This window comes from Podarcis filfolensis, assembly GCF_964270895.1.
Source record: "Podarcis filfolensis genome assembly, chromosome: 8".
In the NCBI taxonomy this organism is placed as follows: Eukaryota; Metazoa; Chordata; class Lepidosauria; order Squamata; family Lacertidae; genus Podarcis; species Podarcis filfolensis.
The window spans coordinates 1,189,405-1,205,414 of record NC_139611.1 but is presented as its reverse complement, the minus strand read 5'-3'; the positions used below and the strand labels follow the sequence as shown (position 1 = coordinate 1,205,414).

At 49.6% G+C, this 16,010-nt stretch overlaps 1 protein-coding gene and 1 long non-coding RNA gene across 3 annotated transcripts; both read left to right on the top strand.

Annotated features, from left to right (window-relative positions):
* The first annotated feature begins 482 nt into the window (after positions 1-482).
* On the top strand, positions 483-12,255 carry NKX6-3 (NK6 homeobox 3). 2 transcript variants are annotated; one of them, XM_083629689.1, is made up of 3 exons: positions 483-2,035; positions 5,808-5,971; positions 10,628-11,749. In XM_083629689.1, the coding sequence occupies exons 1-3, from the start codon at positions 1,654-1,656 to the stop codon at positions 10,853-10,855; spliced, it is 774 nt and encodes a 257-aa protein (XP_083485815.1). In that variant the 5' UTR covers positions 483-1,653; the 3' UTR covers positions 10,856-11,749. The 2 variants fall into 2 exon arrangements, with proteins under 2 accessions (XP_083485815.1, XP_083485814.1); XM_083629688.1 differs by having other exon boundaries at positions 485-2,035; positions 5,802-5,971; positions 10,628-12,255.
* A 5-nt stretch (positions 12,256-12,260) lies between these two features.
* On the top strand, positions 12,261-14,888 carry LOC310769932. Its single transcript, XR_014551864.1, has 2 exons — positions 12,261-14,476; positions 14,799-14,888. It is a non-coding gene; the product is annotated as an uncharacterized lncRNA (long non-coding RNA).
* The last annotated feature ends 1,122 nt before the right edge of the window (positions 14,889-16,010 follow it).

Sequence of the window (16,010 nt, the reverse complement as noted above, 5' to 3'; positions counted from 1 at the left end):
TTCACCTTTGCATTCCTGAAGGACTCCTGGATGAACAGCATTCAGACATGGCGATTTGTAAATTTGTGAATGAGGCCTAGACATCCGTCTCTTGTCACCACTGTATCCCTAAGTTCACTGAACTCTCTTAGTCATAATGCCCGTTCAGTCATTGGTTCCTGCCGGCATCTCCACAATCTCCTTCTCTTTATTGGCTCCAAGCTAAGCTGCAGGAAGAATTGCAATGGACTTTTCATCACTTTGGGAGGTAGGGAACCTTTTTGGCTACATGGGTTGGGTCCTTATCAAAATCACCCACCTGTCAATCACATGACATTATTATGACATCGTGTGATTGACATTGTCTGAAAATCTCTTGGGCGGGTCTTGCAGGACCTCAACAGCCAGGCACTTGGGAACCTGCCGCGGCTTCCAAGTACTTTTCCCAATTGCAAAGCGTTTTAAGACTGTGACATGGGCTGGTGGGCAGGCGGCCTTGGTTTGGGGGAAATGGCCCCATGGGTCACACCAGACATGGAAGACCAAAATTGGCCCACGGACTGCCCCCCCACCCCCTGGCAAGGAAGGTCCTTTTTGTTCATGTGCATTCCACTGTGTTATATCCATGCTAGTGGGAATGGAGGCAGAAAAGATACCTAAGCCAGACTTTTTTCCTTTTGATTTTTAAAATCTTTTTTTTTTTTTAATGATAAAATATTGCCCTTTCCCAAGCATTTTACTGGTAATCAATAAAAATAGAAGTAACATTGTTGAGAAAGTGAAATGGACAGATCTGTCAATCCCCAGTCCCAGTCCCCCAGGACGTTCCACAACAGCCTTTTTAAAAATAAATAAAACAATATTCCCTACCATGCAGGAGCAGAATCTCTTGCACAGATTCCCATCTATTTCCTGTAGGGCTTCCCCCAAGGACCAGGGCTCAGGCTTGTCTGACCTCCCATTTTGCTGCCCTGTAAAGGCCCACCGAAACCAACCGCCTGAGGCTGCGGCCTCATCCTGCTCCTTGGAGAGCTGCACCCGCATTTCCTATCCATGGTCCTTCTGTTGCACTCGCCCATAATCAGAGTCTGTCTCCTACAAAGGTGCAGAGTCTCTCTCTCTCTCTTGCACAAACACCCCCACCCCTCCCACTCTATCATCCATCACACACCCCAGGCAAAGGCAGGCTCTCTGCCCCCCCCCCTGCTATCCAAGCGTTAAGGTTCTGGTGTTGACCGTAGATCTTTCAAAGGGTAATTTGTCTGGGAGCAGCCAATCCACATCCTGTCCTTGGCCCAGCCAATGAGAGCCAGGAGACCCAGCACAGCAGCCTATCAGAGGCCCAGTATTCTAATAAGCCCCATCTTTTATCAGAGGGAATGAAGCTTCCCTTGAAGTTAAACTTGGTGGCTGGCCAGTTTTGACTTCAGAATCTCTGGGGCACAGGGAGGTCCGCTAGCCAGGCACCCAATGGACTTGAGCCACAGTTCCCTTGGCCAGCAGGAGCTGCTCCAGACCACCAGCTGCCTCTGTGCCAGCAGGGAGGCTGCCAAGTAGAAGCAGGGTCTCTGTGAGATGGCACTGCCAATGTGCCATGCACTTCTGGGAATCTAAAAGCTGCATGATTGACCCCCCAAACCTCACTAGGCTCATCTCCCAGCGGGCAGTCTAGCGATGGATACCAACCTCCAGGGGACATTCCTTCTCAACAACCCTCCTCTGCCCCCTTTCCCAGAGGTGAAGGCCTCGATGTGCCAGTATACAGTGCAAAACTCCTTCTACAAGCTCAGCCCCCCTGGGCTGAGTGCCCAGCTGGCTGCTGGCACACCGCATGGCATCAGCGACATCCTGAGCAGGCCAGTGGCTCCACCGAATGGGGGTCTTCTCTCGGGCTACTCCCACGTTGGTGGGTTCAACGGACTGGGCACCCAGAGCCTTTACTACGGGTCTCAAGTGGGGAACTTCTCCAAAGCCGGAAGCGAATACTCAGCCAGAGGTCGGAACTGCTGGGCAGACACAGGGCAGGAGTGGCATGGAGCTCGGCCATGTGGCAACCGTGAGTAGCAAACTTGCCATGGGGTGGGGTGGGTTTGGGGGGATGTGGTGGGGGGAGTAGCCAGGAGAGGTATCTGTAAGGGTGAGGCGATGGCCTTGGGTGGCGAAAGGAAACTGGCAAGGCTGAACCGAGGGCAGAACTTGGTCCTGGAATATGCAAAGTAGTTATGATTGTTCATTATGGCATCATTCAAGTATGTGGAGCAACTTGGGCACTCCCTGCCTCAAGGGGCTTGCAGTATGCATTTGAACAGCAAGTGAAAAAACACAGTGAAGAAAAAAGAGAGAAAGTTGAAGGATGAATGAACACAGGCAAAGGCAGCTAAACATGCTGGACTTTGTTTGACTGGGGAAGAGAGGGGGCGCTTAAGAAGTCAAAGGGCACCAGAAAGAGGCAGGTTTGCATGTAGAGCCGTCGGTGTTTGTAGTGCTTTCACAGAGTCACATGCAGGAGGAAAAACAGCATATTTTGGAACCAGGAGCTTACAGGTTTTGAGAGTGTGAGAGACAGCAATGACAGGAAAAAGTAACTAGAGATAACATGGCAAACAAGCAGACAAGTATCCTTGAGCATGTGCAGAGTTTTAATAACCACAGGCAGCCTTTCACCTCTTGGATTGGGGCAGGCCTTCTAGGTCAGAGAGCCCTGGGATCCCTCATGTATCTCTCACCCCCACCTCACATTTGTTTGGAGATTGGTCACTGCAGAAAGTGGGGGGAGGGGAGGTTACCTGGTTTTCTGGAACAGGTGCCTGAGAAAGCTGCAGGAAGGTGACTGGCTCCTTTGCCCTCCCTCTGCGTTGCTTTTCCTGGGCAAAGGGAGCGGTTCTCGGAATCAAGCAAAGTTTATCCTTGGCTGCCACGAAAGTGCCCCTTGGAATGACAGACGGCGCCGGGTAGCCGGGTGCTGCTGATATGGGGCTCCATAAAGAAGTGTGCAAAAGGCCAGGGGCACTAGTGTGGCATGGGCACAGGTGCCAGGGAAACAGCCCTGGTGGAAGGAGAAACACGTGGCAAACCCACCCTCCGCAAAGGGAAGAGCTGTGCCCCATCACATCCTCTAGGGCAGCGGGTGGGGAGCCTCTGCCCCTCCAGATGCTGATGGACTCCAGTTCCCATCAGGCCTAATGGTCAGGGACGGTGGGAGTGGCAGTCTAGCACCATCTGGTGAGGCAGAGGTTCCTCTGGGGCAGCTTTCCCCAAACCAGGGGGGAACATGTTTTTCAACCACAACTCCCATCGTCCCTAACCAATGGCTGCTGTGGCTGAGGCTGATGGGAAGTGGAGTTAAATAACATCTGGTTGGGCAAAGGTTGGGGAAGTTGGGCAATAAAGGCTGCCCTGGAGTCCAGCATCACTTTGCATTCCCTGCAGCTGCTCTCTGCTTCAGGGGGTTGGACTAAATGGGCCTCATGGTCCCTCCCAGCTCTACACTTCTGGAGGACACCAGGTTGGGGAAGACTAGTTCTAACTAGTCTTATGCAAATTGTTTGGAGGCAGTGATGCTTCTGAATGCCAGTTGCTGGAAGCTGCAGGAGACAAGAGGAGATGGCCTGGGTCTTGCTCTTACTTGGGTCTTGCCTAAGGGTTTTCCGTAAGGACCTGGTTGGCAACAGGATGAGAACAGGGTCTGGTGGGCCATTGGCCTGATCTGGGGGCTCTTCTGCAGCGGAAGTGGGGGTAGGGATGGGGGAAGGATCAGAGGAACCGAGGCCACAGCTCACATCCCTGCAAAATTTCTTTTTGCAACAATAAAATATTGATACAATGAACCAAAGTATCTAAAGCCCCACTCTGCCTGGTTATTATCGTCACTATTAATATTTATCAATTAAATGTATATACTGCCCTTCATCATAAGATTTCAGGGGGGTTCACAGAATAAAAAGGGCCAGCCATGTCCTGCTCAGGGGCTGGAGTGCAGAGCAAGTCCTGGGAAGGCGACTTCAGCTGATGGGGCTTCATGGGGAAGAAGAGATGGTCTCTCAAATCAACACCCCCCCCACACCCCCCAAAGCTCCTTTGGGGGCCCTTAACAGCTTATATAGCTTTGGCATTGGTGTTTTGCTGGGAAGGGGGCTGAGAAGGCATGCCACAAGTCGCAGCCCAGATTTGCACCCAACCCAAGGCTGCTAGATTAATAAAACACACACAAGCCACCCAGATGTGTTTGGTAGACCTAGTTGTTTGGCTTTCTGGAGTAATCATGTGCCAAGTAATAAATAACACTATTAAATAAGAATACTATCTTAAGAGCAGCACTTCGGACAGGCAGAGGAGCAAGTGATGGGGCAGACAGGGGTAGGCTGAGAGTGGGGAACCTGAGGCCATGCCCACCCACCCCCCGGCCCTGCTAGGCCCCCTAGAGAGGTTTACCTGACTGGAACACGTCTTGACCCCCAATGAGGCATATAGGTTGCCCCGACAGAAAACAGAAAGGGCTCTGTGAGCATGCGCAGAGAGCAGTGCACTTTGCAAAGGGAGACATTTGCCTGGATTGCTCTCCCTGCTTCTCCCACTGGCATTCAGCCGTCAGGAAGTGTCACTCTCGGGGGGCTCCCTCAGGGGCTCAGGCCCCAGCAGCAGAAATGCCAACTTTGCCAGCACAAACAGGGTTTGTGGTGCACTGCAGTCCCTTTCTCACGAGTAGCCTGCCCATTCTGTACCCCTGGAGACCTCCTGAGCTACTGTCCTTCATCCTGGGCCCAGAGATTTTGTTGTCTGCACTCTCAAGGATTGGGGGGGGCACTCCCACCCCATCCTCTGACATGCCCCGAGGTTCTTCCTCTGGGGTCAGGCCAGAGGGCACCTCAAGGCACCCCTAGGTACGGGCCTGTTCCCCAAGGTCCTCAACCTGTGGGGTGTCTGGTTCATTCTCCTTGCCCAGCACCAGATGACGAATAGGCCTGACAGAACAGTGCACAGAAGTGAATCTTTTAGCTAAAAAAGGTCCTCCTCAACCTGTGGTAGCTTAAGAACCTCGGAAGAGACTGCGGGATCAGGCCCATGCCTCCCCCAGCCCTGCACCCTGATCTCACAGTGGCCACCTGGACGCCTGGGGGGGAACCTGCAAGCAGGACATGAGACATTCTGCCTGCCTGCGATGCCCAGCAGCTGCCTTCAGAGGCGCCAGGCCTTTGATGGTGGGGGCACAGCATAGTCATTGCGGCTAGTAGCCACAGCTAGCCTGGTCTTCCGTTAATTTCCCCATCCAAGTTGGTGGCCGGCTCTGCCCCCTGTGGCAGGGAGTTCCGTAGTTTAGCTATGCACTATGCTTCTGTCCTGGGTCTCCCAACATTGGATGCCCATAAGTTCCAGCGTGAGGAGAGAGGGTGAAAAACTCTTCCCAACCCTCTTTCTCCACGCTGGGCATCATTTTATAGACCTCTACCACGTCAGCTCATATTGTCTTTTCTCTAAGTCCCGAATGCGGCAGCCTTTCCTCATAGCAGAGTCTCTCTATTCCCTTGATCATTTGGGCAGCCCTTCTCTGAGCCTCTTTCTGCAGGGTCCTCTTTGAGGTTAGGCGAGCCAAACCTCACGCAGCACTCCAAGTACGGTCATGCGGCAGAGTGGTCTAAGGGCATGATGAGATGGGCAGTCTTGTTTTTGATTGCATTCCTAGGGATGGCTGGCATAGATTTGCCTTGTTGTGTGTCTATGGCAGGGGCGGCTGGAGGGCTCATCCTGCCTGGTGCACAGGGAAGGGAGCGCTAGCCAGCTTCAGTGCCCCTCAGGCCTCACGCTGCCCCTCTCCCTCTGCACAGCTGCAGGGCCTGTGGGCGACGGCCTACACAAGAAGAAGCACACGCGGCCGACCTTCACAGGCCACCAGATCTTTGCCCTGGAGAAAACCTTTGAGCAGACCAAGTACCTGGCTGGACCTGAGCGGGCCAGACTTGCCTATTCCCTTGGAATGAGTGAATCGCAGGTGAAGGTGAGCTCCCTGTACCTTTGTGAGACAAGCTGGGGGAGGGCGGGGGCAGGGAATCAGCAGCAGCACCCATAGGCTCTGCTTCGCCCAGGTCAGCAACTGGCAGCCCTTGGGCCAAATCCAGTCTCCAAAGAGGCACTGCCAATTGGGAGGTGAAAGAACAAGCTGGAGAAGAGGCATTGATGGGACTTTGTGGGACAGCAGTTTAAATCTGGGGCTCACAATGCGGTGCTTGTGAGCACCAGAGCACCCTCAGGCACATGGCTGAACACCCATTCATCCCAATTGTTGGGGATTTCCCCCCCTTTCTTTTTGCTTGCAGAGGTTGCTTTGGGTTTCCTTGGTTTGTGGGGTGGGGGGAGGTTCCTGCTTTTTTTGTCTCTGCTTTGTTTGCTGGGGAAGCAGTTCTTTGGTGGTGAGGGGGGGTTAGGTCCTGTGCACTCTGTATTTTGTGGTGCTCACAACAGTTTCTGAGATTTTCGACGGTGCCTCTGGGAACCCCAAAAAGTTTGAGGGCCCATGCTTTAAGGGGTGACCAATGAAATGCTTGCTCTCTGCCCTTAACCCCCGTCTCAAAGTGTGTCCCATCCCCCACAGCCAACTTGCTGATCAGGGCTAAAGATGCATAACAAGCCTGTGTGCAGCCTGTGTCCCTTTCACTCACGTGGGTGATATGTGCAGGGAAGCCCACAGAGTTATGCCATGGGCTTTGCCTCAAATGGCACTGGGACAGGAGCAGGAGAGCTGGAGCAGTTTGCCTCAGCAGGGTTTCTGCCTGTGTCACACCACAACAGGCTCCAAAACAGAGGCGTGTGTGTGTTTACATGTGCTATAGAATTAAAAACATGCTCTCCTGCTTTCAGAGTCACCAGCTGAGCAGGACAGGAGAAAGGACTGGCTTCTGTCAGCTTTTCACAAGTGCTGGATGAGCAGAAATCAGCAGGTGGAGCTTGGAATGACATGGTCCTAGGAGCAAGTTGAAAACCAATACACTTTGGACCTGACTCTGCAACGACTCATGTGCAGAAAGGTGGCCCAACTGTGATCTAACTGTCCAAGGCCCTTTCCCCACATAGAGCTGCTGCCAAGTGCGGAGACGGAATCTTGTTTCCGTCTTGGTAAGCAGCCAGGGGGCTGCCCCTGCTGCCCCTTGGCATTTGCCGCCTGAGGTGGTTGCCTTACGCTGCCCCACGGCAGGGCCTGCCCTCTCTCTGCCACAAGCTTCCCTGGCAGGCTGCTGCTTCAGGTTTTCCAAAGCTCGGTCAAGCCGTTAAGCATTGTCTCATTGCAAAATTCTTAGCACACATCACCTCAAAACATAGGTAAAGGTAAAGGCCTGACCATTAGGTCCAGTCATGGCCGACTCTGGGGCTGCGGCGCTCATCTCGCTTTTATTGGCCGAGGGAGCCGGCGTACAGCTTCTGGGTCATGTGGCCAGCATGACTAACCAGAGCAGCGCACGGAAACGCCGTTTACCTTCCCGCCGGAGTGGTACCTATTTATCTACTTGCACTTTGACGTGCTTTCGAACTGCTAGGTTGGCAGGAGTAGGGACCGAGCAACAGGATCTCACCCTGTCGTGAGGATTCGAACCGCCAGCCTTCTGATCGGCAAGTCCTAGGCTCTGTGGTTTAACCCACAGCACCACCCGTGTCCCAAGCCCTCAAAACATAGTGGCAGATTTATTTTGGTTTTAAAATTATGCTACTATTGAGGTTTTTAGAAGTTCAAGAATTAATCGTAGTTTATTAGCAATGAATAGCAGTTTATTAGTGATAGACTTTTGGAACATTATTCTTTTTCAAAATTGTCATTATGTATTGCATCCGAATTATTTTTTTGAAAATGGCTGCATGTCTAAGCAGACTAATTAACCTGCCACCCAATTAAAGAAAGCCAATGGATTGCATTTGTTTTAGTCCACCAGTTACATGGTTAAATCTGAATGCATTTGCATATGACTATGAGAATATTTCCAAAGAAAGAGGCACATTTTGTTTTAGATGGCACACGAGGGTTGGACCTGGGTTCAAACCCCACTCGGCCATGAAGCTCACAGGGTGACGTTGTGCCATCACTCACTCTTGGCCAATCCCACCTCGCAGGATTCTTGTGAGGATAAGTGGAGAGGAGATCTCTGCCCACCACCTGGAGCTCCAAGGAGGGAAGGTGGTGAAGTACAAATGTAATAAATGAAAATGAATGGCAGCACGCACAGTCTTAGAAGAGGCATTCTGTGTGCCAGACTGCAACCCAGGTGCAGTATTAAAAATATCTGACTACTAAAAACAGTTCTGCTGGCCCCTTTTAATCAAAAGATCTTTAACAGTGCTGTGGCAGAAATTTCTTCTATTTACCTTTTTTTAAACCATTAATGAGAAAGAAATTCTCAAAAGGGAGAGAAAATTTTGGTTAATTTGTCATGTACATGTGTGCGATTTGTGGTGCTTATATTATATCTGAAGTGATCAAAGGGTCTTTCTTTCTTTCTTTCTTTCTTTCTTTCTTTCTTTCTTTCTAGCATCCCTCGAGCATTCTGCACTCTGTAGCCTCCCTGGGTGCCATGAGGCAACATCCGCTCTTGGGTGTATGCAGCAGGGGAGGCTGCAAACCACTAAAGAAATATTTACTGGACAGGAAAAGGCCATATTCATGCCACTTTAAACACTCACAGCTCCCCCCCCCCCAGTTATGGGAGCTGTAGTTTGTTAAAGGGGCTGAGAGTCGCTAGGCAAGCCCTATTCCCATCCCAGAGCTGCAGTTCCCAGAGTGGTTTAACAGTCAATCCCTTTCCATAGGGAACTCTGGGAATTGTAGATCCATGAGGGGAATCAGGGCCCCCTAACAACTCTCAGCACCCTTAACAAACTACAGCTTCCCAAATTTGTTGGTGGGGGCCAGAAGCCACGATTCTTTAAACTGGTATCATAGCACTTTAAATGTATGCTGTCAATGTGGCCAAAGAAACTCCACACATCACCACCTTGAGGGATGCGCTAAGCTCAATCCCACACCCATTAAAAGCACAATGGAATTCTAGAGCCGCCTGAGAATGAGGCAGAAGCCAGGGAATTTCTTGGTGCAGGTTTGATTCCACTGGGTTGCCCAAACTGCCCCAACCTTATTTTATTTTATTTATTTGTTTTCATAAAATTTGACTGTAAAACAAAAACAAAACTCAAAGCAGTTTACAAAAAGAATAAAGCAATACGAATATGAGTAAAAACAGATAAGAACAGGTAAAAACAACAATTTAAAACATTCAGATAATAATTGAAATAAGAGCTAAGCTAAAAGCAGATTAAAATGCACATCAGCACACGAGATATCTGGGTAGTCTGGCCTAAACAAAAAGATTTTAAGCAGGAGCCGGAGGCAACATTTCCATTTTGGATTTCCCAGCCCTTCCCTGTATCCTTTTTGGCACTGCCACACGGAGTGAGGGTTATGTAGCCCCAGGTCTAAGCAGTCAAGAGGACACACCTGGGGCAATGCCATCTCCCGGGTAAACTGGTCCCCGTGTTGTTAAGGGCTTTATAGAGCAATGTGTATTTGCCCCCCTCCTCTTCCTCTGGGCAGGACACCCTGGGAAGAAATCTCTCCAGAAACAGAAGGACAGGCTTTGGCGCAGCACCAGTTTTTCATCAGTTGATCTAACAAATGGATTGTCTTAAATGTTGTAGCCCTAAAGTCAATATAATTTAAACTAAGACAGAGTTAAAATGGCCTCCCAAAACTCTTCACACTTTTTGTGGGTGGTGAAATTGTGTGAGGGGCATTTTGCCATATATACTTGGAGGGAAATGAAAGTTTTTTTAGTATTTTTTCTTTGAAAACTCTATTCTGAGAAATGAATTTTAGCTCACTTGATGGCAAATGAAACTATTGCTTCTTTTCTCTATATTAGTGGAGGAAAGAAAGAAGCTGTGGGCCAAGAAAAAAGGTCTAGAAGGAGGAGGGACACCCACCCGCCCTGGTTCCTTCAAGAAAATTGAAATAATATTTAAAACAGTGGTAAAACTGGATCTGCAGTTGTGTTCAAAACTGGGGAGGCCATCGCACTAAAATTTCTCTAGGCCAGGACTAAAATGCTGCAGGAGTTTGAAAAGGGGGAATTTCTTTCAAATGTCTAGTTCTTTTACCAGAGAACTCTTGGTTTGTCGATAATTTAGTGCAACAAAAATAGGAACTCCAAAAAGCAAGTGGAAGTGGAAACAAATAGCAGAATGGAAAAAATGAAAGGGGTTTATTGAGCCAGAGCATTTCAGACCCCTCTGGTCCTCCTTCAGGGACATTGTGGAGAACAGCGATTCAAAATTCAGATCCAGTATGCCTAAGAAACTGAAGAGGCACCGCTGGATCAATAAACCTCTTTTTCAGCTATCATTTAACAAACCCCTGCCAGCCCCTTTTCCTCTGGGGTGAAGTGACAACCCCCAATTCAGAAGTAAGATTGCCATCTTTCCCCGCCGGCAGGGCTCCTCTGCCTTAAAGAGCCTGCAGCCAGAAGCCCCTCAGCCGGGCGCCTTTCCCCCGGGCGCGCTGGCGGCTGGGGCGGCTGTTCCGCGAGCCCGTCCTGCCTTGGTGGGCTCCGCCTGCGCTCGGCTCCTGCCGGCCTTGCGCGCTGCCCTGACCCGCTGCCCGTCCGCCTCCTTGCAGGTCTGGTTCCAGAACCGGCGCACCAAGTGGCGCAAGAAGAGCGCCCTGGAGCCCTCGTCGTCTTCGCCCCGCGCGGCGGCCGGAGCGGGCGAGCGCCCAGCCTCGGACGAGGACGACGAATACAACAAGCCTCTGGACCCGGACTCGGACGACGAGAAGATCCGCCTGCTGCTGCGCAAGCACCGCGCCGCCTTCTCGGTGCTCGGCCTGGGCTCGCCCAGCGGCTGAGCGGCAGCGAGGACTCCGGCCCGCGGGAAGAGGAGCAGCTCAGGCGGCAGGACGGGGCGGGGCTCACGCCGCACTCGGGCCGCGAAGCCTTCCTGGCTGCATGCCCCGACCCTCAAGTCCTCTCCAGCAGCAAAGGGAAGTTTCATCACATAGGCTTTAATTTCTCTGTTTATAAAAAAAGAAAAGCAAATATTTTCAAACCACTTACAAAATGACTCCAGGGGTTGCGGGAGGCACTCGCTCTCAGGTTGTGTCACAGGCACGAGCCAATAGTCACCTTCCACAGCCAGTTTTTCCTGGTTCAAACTGAATCATGCGGAAAACATGCCCCCAATTGTTCAAGATGTGCTGGTATCGAGGAGACTGACCAGCAACACCCTTCATAAAACGTTACACCTGTGTTCACCCTTCATTTGAGCCAGAGCTCACAAGTGCTGGACCCTAGCATCCCGCCTTCAGTACTGACATCCGGCTCTGAAAGTTGTAAAGCAAATATAAAGGAGAGTGCTCCTGAACATAGGCAGAGTACACTTCAGTTGCCACTCCGGTGTCACAGCCTGCCCTCCCACAACCTGTTGGGGTTGGAGCTGCAGGTACAAATGTGAGTCCCCTTAGGCCCAGATCAGCACCAGATCCTGGCAACACTTTGAGAGGCTTAAACTGCAGGCATAAACTGGGTCTGCAATATTCTGTTTTCCCAGGGAAGGCAGAAAAAACCTATTCATTCTCAGCAACCACCAAGCAGCAATTCCTTTGCTGAGGTGAGGCTGCCACTGCAGCAAAACTGATGCAGATCTGATATATGCTTTTAATGTAGCTAAATGAGAAGCTAGCAGGGAGAAGTTTGGCAAATGCAGCTTCTCCTGTTCCAATACTGTACTCACAGGAAAAAGCTACAATATACAGAAGAGGATATAATTAGTGCTGTTCCAAACATTTTTCCTGCATTTCTTTCTTTTCTTGTTGTCCGCTCTCCATCAATTAATGAGAAAAGAAACTGCATTGTATAATTATCACAGGAAAGAGGAAATGTTGAGAAAATTATCATGGGTCTAGTGCAGGGTTTTTGTTGCCCTTAGCTTCCTTTTGAAGTGGCTGAGGGGTTTCTTCCTTCTGCAAATGTCCTGTGGTTCTGCATCCCACAGCCTCGGTGAGGGACGGCACTTTCTGAAAGGCCAGGGCAGCTGTGGCTGGGCTTTCATGTACGTGCAGAAGGCAGAGGTCCTGTCTACTGCTTGCCAGACCATGGTTTGTGGGCATTAAAAAAAAAGCAAAGGCTTTTATTTTTAAATAAATCAGTGTTGAAATCTTTCTCTTTTTTTAGGTAAAAGGAACAACTTCCATTAAAAACAAAATCAGTTTCCAAGAGTCCTTATAAGTCTTCCTCATAACAGCTGTAAATATAAAAGAAAAGGGTTAGGGTTTCTTTGATAATTACACCAGTAGCACACATTTTAAAATGTTTTCAGTACATTTAAAAATATTTATTTCCATGGAATCATTAACATTTTGTATGTGTAAATTGAAGGTGTTTGTCACATTGAAATCATCAGATCTTCATTTCTGGGCTAAGACTGGGCTGCAAAATTATGAAGAGAAATAAACCCTAACCCTTCAAAACCCAAGATGCAGTTTCCTTGTGCAAATACCCCAAATGGATAATACAAAAGTAGGAATGGCTTTGGGGCTTTCACATGCAGAGATATTCTACGTTTCTGGATTAAATCCCAACAGACTTAGGGTTCCCCAGCTCACCTGAATGAAGGAGTGGCACTTTACTTATTTGGCGTCCGGCGTCCACAGATGAGCAAGCAAATTCAGGAGAGACCTTCACCAACCAGGTTTAAGACTGTCTCTCCTGTCTGACTCAGCCAGCACGGCTGTGGGAGTTGCAGGCCAGGCAACTGGGGGCACCAGGCTGGAGACCCAGGTTGGCTCAAGAGGGCTGGAGGCGGGAAAGCTTTATGTATGCTTTTAAATGCTTTTAGCAGCTTTGTTTGAGGGAATCATCTGCTGATAAAAAGGATTTGCCTTTGGAGGAAAAACTATGGGTTAGGCAATCGCACAAAAACTCAGGCAAACAATGCAAAAATAGAAGCAATTGGCATAACCCACAAAAAGTGGGTTAATTTAGCTGCAATGCTCACTGAAAGCATTTCTGGGGTTGCTGCTTACTTAAAGGGCTGACTTGGCTTCACCCATCCCACCCCCCACTTGGTGCCCTCCAGATGCTCTGGACCAGGCATAGGCAAACTCAGCCCTCCAGATGTTTTGAGACTACAGTTCCCATCATCCCTGACCACTGGTCCTGTTAGCTAGGGTTGATGGGAGTTGTAGTTCCAAAACATCTAGAGGGCCAAGTTTGCCTATGCCTGCTCTGGACTATAACTCCCATCAGCCCCTGCTTTCATGGCTGCATTAGCCAATCTTTTCCATGCTCCTTGCCCTATAATTTAATTTAATTACAGTATCCACCATAGTTTTAAGGCACTCCTTGCAAACGCCTCATGTGGCCTGAAATGTGTTGGGATTGGTTTAAAATTGTCCATTAGGGCCAAACAAGAGGAGTGGGGAGTGTGTGTTTGTATATGTTTTTTAAGGATACAACCCTTTCCTCACTGGCCATTCCTCCTCTGCACTCTACATTCCCAGTCACTGGCAAACCACACCTGGAAAGTGCAAGAGAAGACCTACAGGAGAGAAAGGGTTAGGCACAAGCATCTGCCACATCTCCCCTCCCAGTTGCCACCTCTTCCCTCTCACTTTCAACTGAGGTTCCTAATCTGGCTGCACTCCCAATGCTCTTATTTGGGTGTGGGGAACCTTTGGTCCTCTGGGTGCCAAATGAGACAACTCCCATTATCTCCCTGGCCATTGGCCAGGCTTGCTAAGGCTGATGGGAGCCAGAGTCAAGCAACCTCTGGAGTTGGGATCCAGGATACTGGATGCAGGTCAGTTCAGGGAGAGTCAAGGAGCTGATCCTGCCATTTTCTTCTCTGAGGCAGCAAGCAAGTAAGCAGGTGGGGGGGAGGGGGGACACTGGGGCATCCGCAGATGGCTCCAGTATGGCTGCCTGGCTTCCTGCTGCATTGGGGGATCTGGCAAGAAGCGGGAATCTCAGAATGAAGATCTCCACATTTTCTATAGCAATCATTAAGAATGCTTTTGTATGGTTTTGCATGTTTGAGCTGGAGCAGAACTTCCTTGCCTTCTCGTTGCTGTCTTTTCCTTGCACATGCAGGCCAGCTGGAGAGAACAGAATGCCACTGGGCATATGAAGAGCATCTTTTCCACCACTTTCCTTAGCCAGCACACACACAAACCGGGACTCGAAGCAAAGCTTCCCATTCAAAAGGGTGAGGATTGGGCAAAATTGCATAGAAAGATGTGTATATTGGGATTAATTCGTGTTAAAATGCTGAATAATTTTCACGAGGACTTTTTAGGAAATGAATTTAAGAATGGGGAAATGAAAAATGGAGAGAAATCAATACTGACATATTCACCAATCCCTACTTTGGACAGATTTGACTCTGGTTCTGCTTCTCCCTGCCTTGCAGCTTTGGGCAGCCCAGAAGCATCTTTCACAGTGAGGTGTTCATAGAATCATAGAATCATAGAGTTGGAAGAGACCACAAGGGCCATCGAGTCCAACCCCCTGCCAAGCAGGAAACACCATCAGAGCACTCCTGACATATGGTTGTCAAGCCTCTTCTTAAAGACCTCCAAAGAAGGAGACTCCACCACACTCCTTGGCAGCAAATTCCACTGTCGAACAGCTCTTACTGTCAGGAAGTTCTTCCTAATGTTTAGGTGGAATCTTCTTTCTTGTAGTTTGGGGCTTTCACTTACAGAGATATTCAAAGTTTCTGGATTAAATCCCAACAGACTTAGGGTTCCCCAGCTCACCTGAATGTGTTGGCAGCCCTAAGGGCGGAGGGAGGCGGGGGGACATTTTGGTGCTCCGTGGAAGGCGGGGTGTGCTGTACATACAGGTCATAGGCAACCTGATCAATAAAGGATGTTATCTGGATGTGCTTTAGGTCCAGTTCTTTCTCTGAGATGCAATGGGAAAGATCTCACCAAGGAAATTGTGGGTGGGACGGAGCAGCTTTTTGACTGAAGTCTCAGTCTCTGCCGGGTTTTTGCTGCCAGCATTTTCATATTGGGGCTGGCCTGAAGCCATGAAAAAAGTGCATCCCCTCCACTCCCCACCACCTGCAGAAGCCAGTTGACCAGGGTGTTAATTCTTACTTCAACACTTTTCTCTGCCCCCCTGTTTCAGACCTATTACCAGAAAAGCAAAAAGCAAGACCAGCTGGTTAGTTGGTTGGTTCAATTCCCACAGCTGTTTTAAAATCTGTACACCTTTAAGGGTGTACACCCAGAATGTGCACCAAAACAAAGACTCTGTGCTCTGTCTCCCCTACTCTCCCATCCGTCCCCCACCCTGCTGATGTCAAGACGGAGGATGTTTCTGCCAGGTTTTGAGGGGCCAAGGAGGGGAGGAAGAGATTTCAGAAGGCAGTGCACGTTCAAAACCATAATCTTGCATCTGGTCAAATGAAACTGCCAGGTGTGCTTTTCTCTGCATAATAACCAGAGACTTCAGGGCTTCTGGGGAATTTGGTATGAAATGAAGCTGGGGCGCTGGGGATGGAGACAACATTCCCTCTGCCTTCTGTGGCAATTAGGGCAGTGGCCAGTGCTCTGAGGCTCCTCTTTCTGAAAGCATCCTCTCTTTCAAAGGTTGTCCAGTATAACAACAACAACAACAACAGCAGCAGCAGCACTTACACCCTGCCCATCTGGCTGGGTTTCCCCAGCCACTCTGGACGGCTTCCAATAGGAGATTAAAAATACAGTCCAAGTCTAGCTTAAACATCAAGGACTCTGACCAGGGAGCGGAGGAAGGTGACTTGAAGTTGCCCAGGTACAGGGAGCAGCTAGACAGCAAATGGAGCTGCCTGGCCACAGCCTTTTCCACAAGGGCAACATGTAGTCCATTGTGATTTAAATGGTAGCAATTATTTCTAAATGTGCATTTCAATAAGAATATGTGATTTTTAATGCAAATCACTGTCCCTTTTCATCCTTTGTTCCGCAGTGCATTTTCATTTTTGATTGGCAATGAAAAAATGGCCCCCCTCTGGGC